The sequence below is a fragment of the Strongylocentrotus purpuratus genome, unplaced genomic scaffold (genome assembly GCF_000002235.5).
Source record: "Strongylocentrotus purpuratus isolate Spur 01 unplaced genomic scaffold, Spur_5.0 spur5_scaffold_12, whole genome shotgun sequence".
Taxonomy (NCBI): domain Eukaryota; kingdom Metazoa; phylum Echinodermata; class Echinoidea; order Camarodonta; family Strongylocentrotidae; genus Strongylocentrotus; species Strongylocentrotus purpuratus.
The window spans coordinates 29557148-29566296 of NW_022145597.1; the positions used below are offsets into that span (position 1 = coordinate 29557148).

The window sequence follows — 9149 nt, forward strand, 5'->3', positions numbered from 1 at the left end:
GAATACAACACTGAGGTTTTCTGCTTACCACAGCACACCCAAATTATGTATTCTTTTATCAATATTATTTTTTCTCTAAACAATTTTTTTTTTTTTTTTTTTTTTTGGGGGGGATCTTTGCAGCAGCGTGTATCAAATTACATCCTCTTTCACATTATGATACAATTTAAGTGAAGGCACCATAATGATTACAGTACACACCAATACTACTAATGCTACATAATAACTTTTCTGATTGATTCCACACCGTTTCTTTCACAATGCAATCGCATGACCAGAAATCAACTTTATTTTTAAGTATGACTTTTACATTTTGAAGGATATTGGTTGTTTGAAGAGAAAGCAGGAAATTATTCCACGGAGAATGAGCTGCTGATGCAAACGCTCTATCCCCAATTTCTTCTAGTCCGGGTTTTTTAAAACAAATACGAAACGTATTTATATATATCCGGATGCATATCAAGGGCAGTCCACCCGGATATGAAGCTAGTTTTATTGCAAGCAGAAAAAGTAGAAAAAACAGATCATCAGTGAAAGTTTGAGTTTCACTTTTGCTGTCAGCTATCTTCGCTCCATGCAATGGTTTCGAGGTAGCAGCTTGAACAAACCCTAAAGCCCACAATTACGTTGCAAAATCTATTTAATCTAGTATAAACGATGCGTATCCGGTAGTCCTTGTACTTTCCGGTCATGAGATATGTTGTTGATTTTAGTACCACAAAGCAGAAGTAATATATCCATTGACTTCCGTTGTATTCTGCCTCCAAATTTGGGCAGATCTTCAAACACGATCGATCCTGCATACTGTCGATGCTCATGTAGGTCGACGGTCGCAGCATATCTCTTCTTAACAATCGTTCAACAAGCATTACTTTTATTTGAAGAACGGAGGCATTTCGATTCCATTTCTATTTGTCTTATCATATCCACCGCGCAAGGTTCTCAAGGCGGCTCTGGCGAGGATATTGCTAAATTAACTACGAATTCGTCAATGACTTGTAGAAAAAGAAACTTCTCAGCTTGTTGAGTTTCGAATCATCTGTTTGGAGAATCATTAATGATAATATGAGGGACTTGGAAGTAATGAGACGACTTGTATTCCTACTGATCAGTGTTTGGTCAGTTCTTGGCAATGAGACCATGACTGAAGCAACGGATTGTTTGGCGGACCTTGATAGTAGTAAGTGGACGCTACAACTTGTACATGCATTAACAAAGCATTTTATTACATTTAAAAAAAAAATATTTCATTCATTATATTGTATTATGTGATGTCAATGACAAGATTTATCATGAATATACATGTTAATTACTATTAGTATACTACGTATTATTGGAGCTATTGTTTTTCCCTTCATTTGCCTTGTTATTTTTTCTGTCTAGTCTCTCACAAGGCATAGTGCTCTAAGTCTCTTTCCTGTTTTCTTTTAGATTTTCTTTCAAATTTATTCCTGTTGCTTGAAAAAGGTATTATAGGGTGCAATAAAGAGATTTGAATAACAGGAACAGTAATCTAAAGTGCCGATTTATTACGACTGAATTTAAATGAAATGAGGAGATAATTCATTCAGCATGAATAATAAGCTAGAGCTTTGGAACCCGTGATGCCCCGTGATGTTTATATCTGAGCAGGCAATAGTAAAATTTAGAGGTTATATTTGAATGTTCGAGTAAAAGGAAAAGAAAAATAATGATATAGTAAATTATAATGATAATAATGAATATAATAACAAGAATAATAATTACAATGATAATGATAATAATAAAAATTATAATTAGCAGAATAACAATAACAATGAAAACAATAATAATAATAATAATAATGATAACAATGATGATGATAATTGCAATGTTACAATTAATAATAACAATAATGCTAAATAAAACCAATCGATAAATGAATACACAAATACAGAAAAGATTATTACCGTGTTTAAACAGTGATCCGCCTCGTGGCTTCAACCCTCGAGGCGGATCACTGTGTAGACTTATATATGAGCATAAAACGTTTACAGCAAAGCACCAGCCATGTGCGCACGTATCGGACACGGCGTCAAGCTATATTGCGTCCCTATGCGCCCCTAGACGGTGCTTTGCAGTACTTATTACAAAACATATGGAGCAAATTAATCATTATTTAATTGGGCGTGTTTTTTATACTGCATGAACATTTCATTCTTCAAAAGTTTTTTTAATTTACCAACAGTTCTATTATGTTAATTAACATTGTCTAGGTCATTCCAAACCTTAATTCCATTACAACTTATGAAATGTTAACTGATTGTAGATTTGGGAAGAAAGTGATGAAAATCTGCGTATTGACGGGTGGAATATGAGTGATAAGATGCATTTGTGCTAAAAAGATCATTGAAGATTACTAACTTAACACTATACTTCTTTTTTTCTAGTTTTTTTCTTCTTGTTCTTTGTAGAAAGTGTCAATAGTTAACAACCCTTTGGGAATTTTATTTGTCATATATCACATATTTGAAAGGTGTTGTAACGATTCAAGCTCTATGCTTATGCTTCATCACATCTGTGCGTTCATTCTTTAAACTGTATAATACTTGCAACTTGTCTTTGGTAAACCATTGTTATATTCTTTTTCATGTGATGTCAATACAAGTGGATTGTAAAATTGAAAATGATTTGTTATATCAAATTCTTTTTCATATGACGTTAACTCCTTGGGTTGTGAGGTATTTGATCACCAGCTGGTCCCAGTAAGCTTTTGCATTACTCTACTCCCACAGATAAGCTTGGTGAGCTTTCCTTTAAGGAAGAGACTACGAGCCAGGTGTTCTCCGATGAGTGCCATTACCGTGTTCTCCAGTGTGAGAGCTTTAATTTCTGTAATATACAGTGGTTCTTCAATGGCATCCCGTACGACTCCTGGAGTTTGGGCAACAACTCCGACACCAAGTATAAGCTAGAGCACAGCAACCAGACGCTCATTTTCCTTTCCACAGATGTCGACGCTGGAGGAACATACACTTGCGTGGTGTCGAATGGTGTGAGGAACATTACTCGAAGTATCAACATGAGTATCGAAAGTAAGCAGGGGCGGGAGATAACGGGTGAAGTGCTGGAAAGGAGAATAATAATGATAATAATAATATAGATTATAATAGTAATAATAATATCACAATAATAATATCATTGATAATAATAGTCCGGCAGCCATCTCGATATACCTTGTTTTAGGGTCTATAGTTTTTTTTTCTTCGGATTATAGTTCCTTAGACCATCAATTTGAAGAATTCGATTGCTGACACTCTGTCAGCATTGAGCAATTTGAGATATGTGACGTCATACAAAATGGCCGCCAAAATCCCCTTTTTAACCAAAATTAATGATATAAAAAGTTTTAACAGCATTTTACTACATTAAATGGCAGTCAAATATCTTAATAATTTTCTAGAATCATCACTAAATAAAAATTGCGATGCTGTATGATCACAAATGATATGCAAATTTGCATAATTCGGAATGGCGCCCTCTATAGACACATTAACTTGAATAGTTCAAAATGATGGCCAAATACCAATTTCTAACATGAGATTATCATATGTCATGAGTCAGATGCACTGGATACAGTGATTAAAAATTGTGCTGCACATTTATTTTTATTTTGTAATTTTATACTCGAAGAAAACATGGTTGAATTTTATGCTCTCTGTCCCATAGATATGAGGTGGCATATGGTGATAAATGCCCATTTTCAGTGACAGCGTTAAGAAACTAGATTTGTATTCTAAGGTACTAGATTCTTTTAATTAACCTACAAATTACGAACTACCGATACGATACAGGACTATATCCGTTTATAAGTTTGCTTCAAAATCTTGAAATTTGTTTAAAAGCCCTCTAAAGTGTTGGGAGCCCTAAAATATTCCATGCGGAAGAGGGTGTAATTTAACACTTAATTCTGCAAAGTGAGGTCGTGACTGTAATGTGTGCTTCCACACGCATGTTTGCAAATGAGCTCTCTTTTAATAACATTTTCTACAAACGCTTGAGGTAGTGAGGCAAGGTTTGGGGGTATTTGGAGCTCCTAGTCTTCGGACCCTTGATAGCCACACGTTGATACGAGCCTCTGACATTCAGTTGGTTGTTGACTGTCCATAACATGAAGCAAAGCATTGAGTAGGTTGAGTGATGACATATCGTCGCCGTTTTCACGAACCGGCACAGCCCAACGCGCAACGAAATAAGTACATTCTGAGAAAAACGCGTTTTACGTTTAGCCCGTTTTGAATTCGCCAGAAACATGCCTTATGTCAAATTTTATATCACAAAATACATATCAATGAAAGGAAAATATTCTGTATTTTCTATACATTCCATTTGTTAAGCATAATGACAATTACTATTAATATTACGAAGCTTTGGACTCTCGTGCCGGTTCGTGAAAATATTATTTTGCTGTTTACGTAGCAAAAATATTTTCACGAACCGGCACAAGCCACTGTGTCGTTTTTCCTATGTAACTTTACGCGCAAGACAAAAGCGCTCGCACTGTCTTAGCGCGTATTTTATTTTCACGAACCGGCACAACCGCCTGTGTCGCGTCGTCTAGGTCTTGTAAGCGCAAAGATATTTTCACGAACCGGCACAGCCCATTGACTTATAACGGCGCGTGCCGGTTCGTGAAAATATGAATCGTGCTTTTTGGCTCGTGTGTCGTTTTTGTCATTTGTGTAACCATGGATATCTCAAAAACTAAAGCGTTTTGGATGATCAAATTTGGTGAGATGAAAGATTGTTGATAACTTATGCTAAAAATGCAAAAAAAATAAAAACTACATTTTGAAGGGATTTCGGTGGCTTGTGCCGGTTCGTGAAAACGGCGACGATATGACCATGCTGCATCAACATTGCCAACTGAGTCCTAAGGGAGTCGAATCTTCTGCTTCATCACTTTCAGCATTGTACCCTATCCAATGCCAAAGTATGCCCCAAGAGTGTCGCATCCCGTCAACGGATGTCCTGCCAACATCGATGGAATGATATCTCCTAACTTGTCTACATTAGCAGGAACATCAATAACAGTTCAATTTGTGAAGGGGCGTCTCCATGGTCATTGGCGTTTTATAAGTCCGTCATGTAGATAATGATCGATGCAAAAGTAGTACGTAGACGTCTGTGTCATCCACTAGGACCCTAACATACATCTTCTCATTAGCATCAATTCAAATCGCTTGCTGTACTTCGATGTTGCCTGCTTCATCATAACTATGTTGTGGACAGACATTTCCTTGCCATGACATCACTGCCTGGAATCACTTCAACAGGAACCTCATCTTGACGGTAAAGGCCTGCTTGTGCTTTTGCCTATTTCTGAGCACCCAATCATCCTGCAGACTCGCGCATATAATTACGATGTCGATCAACTGTAGTTTGTTGTCATGAAAAGATAGTGAAGTTAGCAACACTAGAGACACGTTTCAACAACTTCTCTCCCTAGCTTTATTGATCTTTCCAAAGCTTTTGACTGAGTACAACATAAACGCCTATGGAAGATTATGAGCTGGATGGGCTTTCCATTATATATAATTCAACTCATCCAGTCGCTCTACCAATACCTAGAAGCAACAGTAACAAAAGAGAATGGCTACACCGAAAGGTTCACTATTGGTCAAGTTGTCCGTCAAGGCTGCATCCTATCACCATCTATGCTGTATTCATTATGAGAAAGGCATTTTATGGTCAAGTTTCTGTTGGTGGACGAACGATCACCAACCTAAGATACGCCGACAATACAACACTCTCTGGCGTATTGATGGGGAAGGGTTGGGGGGGGGGTTGGGGACAGTTAAACCCCCAAACAAAATTCAAACTGTTTTTTCTATATATTCGATACCAGTGATTTACAAATGTTGCTGAAATGACATGATTTTCCTGGGTTTTTTCTCACTTTTTAGTAAATTATTATTTGTTAAGCGTATGTTGGAAAATGACAAATCCTAAATTCACAGTCAAGCAAAAAAATATGCTTATTTAAAAGCCTACATGTCAGGGTCCGCAGAACAGCGGGGCTCAGGGGACTCGAGCCCCCTCACTTTTTGTATAAAGTATGTTGAAGAGAACTAGAAAGAAAGAAAGTGACCCGAGGTGAAATGAGGTATCAAAATATGTTCATCTTACAGTTAATAAATGCCTGAAACCCTTGAGCTTCCAGGGGCTGTGCCCCCTGAACACCACGCCAATTTGCGCTCCTCTCTTCCTGATCGTAAATACTTCACCCCCCCCCCCCCACCCCGATTTTAAAAAAGTTCTGCGGGACCTGCATGTAACATGTATGAGTGGTGGTGATGCAGATTGTTTTTCTGCCCCTCTAAGTGTTTTTGCTCAGTATGCCACTGACAACACTTATAACAAGAACATAAGAAGAACTACTAGAACTCTTTAAAAAAGAGTGAAGGATGCAAGTGAATAATTTGGACCCTACCTCAATGGGAAAAAGACCTAGATCATGACTGGTGGAAATTAACTACATGCAACAGAGCATGGTGGTTGATGGAGAAGAAGTTGATCAAGTGGACAAGTTTATATAATGTTCTTGGGTCAATGATTGTCAAGGAGGGTGGAAGCTCGGCAATATCTGCCTTTGAAATGTGGTGTTGGAGGAAGCTACTTGGGATATCATGAAGAGATTACAACACCAATGGACACAATTAATGTCCATCATCGGAGATCAACCGCCACTTGCTACCAGGATTAACGGTACAAGCTACAATAGTTTGGTCACGTTAGCAGAAGATCAGGAGACAACCTTGACAAATTATCATTCAAGGTACCTTTGAAGGAACACGTAACAAAGGAAGACTCAAGCTCAGATGGACTGACGACCTTCGGGAAATCACTAGCCACCCTCTAAATACTAAAGACACTCTACCGGATTGCAGGAGACAGATGCCGATCAAAAGGTCTCATCAAACGGGTCACAATGGTGAGCCATGATCTATATGACAACGACGACGACGACGAATAGTAAGAGATAGTTTCTTGGAGGGCAGCAGTGACGCGGGACTCAGTTGGAAGACTCTCGACCCGTTATGACCTCTAGATACTCTCGGATCTGTCAAACACCAAGCAAAAATCATCAGATTTTCATCCACAGCAGAGCACAACCATCAATGACTGTACAAGGTTGTTCCAGTGTCTCATGCCTGGCTGACATCTCAACTTTTGTCAAATTCTATAAGTCCGTCTTTGACATGGGAGTGCTCGTTTCCAGAATCATCAAAAAGTGCTGTTGGGACTGGTGAAAGCTCTTATGACAAAATGTCCTTGATATTGACCTCTCTTGAACTTGTCTGCAGTCCTATTACTCTGGAGTAGATCAACTTTTCATAGATTTTCGTATCCCAACATTGACTTCTTCATGGCAGCCATGGTTTGAACTTTCTTGGAAATTGTGTCATAGAATCCACCAGGTAAGGTAATATCTTTTGAAATTCATGCATCTGTCTAGTATAGATGTCAACTGCTTTATCCACATTCACTGACGTTGGAGCAATGCTGGTCTAAATAAAGCCTATCAATTGAATAATGATGTGTGCCGTAAAACCACTTCTCACCGATTTGATGAAAAATGAATTCTTTCATAGCCATTTTTTTCCTTGACATATGTAGGGTAGGTGTAGGGAATTGGAGACCACCAAGCTTGAACCCATCACTGTCTGTCCGTGTTGGCTCCAATATTGATATAGCGACATATGTGGCCTTAAACAACACTTCTGCATATATCCAATTCAATTCGAAGACTACAATGCGTTCTCTCTCCGAGAAAATTGGCAAAATTGACCAAGATATTAGCAATTTTGATCGTAAAAATTTGCTCTGATATAAAAACACAATTTTCACTGAATGTTGTGGTGTATGCAGATATTTAGGGGTGGCTCTTAAAAATTAGTTTTAAAAGGAAGTTTATGAAATGTGCCAACCATCACAGAAAGCTTATGGCCATTGTATGTTGTGAATGGGTGTTGCAATTCACATTATGAATGGTGTCTGATCAGAAATGTGTGTAGGTAATTGGGGACACCAGGTCCAAGATGGGGCCTACTTCTCCCCAGTTGTCCATTTCATGTTGAAAGGCACTATCATGAAACATATTTGGTCGTACGTGTCACCATTCTAATTTGAATGCATTCAATTTTAAGAAGTTGTTTCTATGCTGTGAGTTTGATCAATGTAAAAGTCATATTGCCAGAACATTTATTCTGAAAGTATTTTAACATAATTGAGAACACCTTTATTACTGTAAACAAAAACTACAGAAATATTTTGGGCCACATTGTTTTAAAATCGTTTCAAAATTTCAGTAAGTTCATTGGCTCCATATATCTCTTTCAAAAAATGTTTGAACTAACTATAACAATCCCATTTTCATTCAAATTGTATTTAAAATGTCTTAATTTGTAACTGTCCCTTATTACCTACACATGTAGGTAATGAGAGACCTTTGGTGATGACGTCATTAATCATTGTTATCTTATTAATCAGTTACATCATGACCACAATTTCGTTACAAAAAATAAAGAAAAAAATACTAAAGGGAATACAAAAATGTCTGTATGTGTAACATTGTTCATGTTTATGTAAATTATGCAAATGTGCTTAAGGGTCTTCCATTCCCCACACCTACCCTATCTAAATTTGTACCAAACGCGATGAAAGATTATGCAGCACAACTGCAATTGTTGCCCCCAAAAAAGCATTTAATATGATTTCAACGTGACATAAATTTAAGAAATTGGCATTGGGCTGGCACATATATTTTATTCAAATTAATATGTTTATAGAGGGCGCTTTTTCAAAATATGCAAATAAGCTGGTGGTCATCTATGGCCATGCAACATCACAAAACATTTTGTTAGTGATGGTCCTAGAGAGATACAGACATTTGGCTGCCAAAAATTGTAGAAAAAATCCTTATTATATATTTATTATTCATTTTTAAAGAAAAATCATGTACTTTGGCGGCCCTTTTGTATGACGTCATATATCTTAAATTGCTCAAGGTGACAGAGTGTCAGCAATCGGATTCTTGAAATAGAAGGTCTAGGCAATCAAAATCCATTGAAAAAAAAACTATAGACCCTAAAACAAGGTTAGGCCAATAATCTGCATTTGGCTGCCGG

At 37.4% G+C, this 9149-nt stretch overlaps 1 protein-coding gene across 1 annotated transcript in view; it reads left to right on the forward strand.

The window, feature by feature from the left end:
- The first annotated feature begins 723 nt into the window (after nt 1-723).
- Nucleotides 724-9149, forward strand: part of LOC115922508 — a 43482-nt gene continuing 35056 nt past the window's right edge. The window contains exons 1-2 of the mRNA XM_030981470.1: nt 724-1180; nt 2754-3053. Coding sequence (XP_030837330.1) covers nt 1066-1180; nt 2754-3053 — 415 coding nt within the window. The 5' untranslated portion in view covers nt 724-1065. The remainder of the gene's footprint in view (nt 1181-2753; nt 3054-9149) is intronic.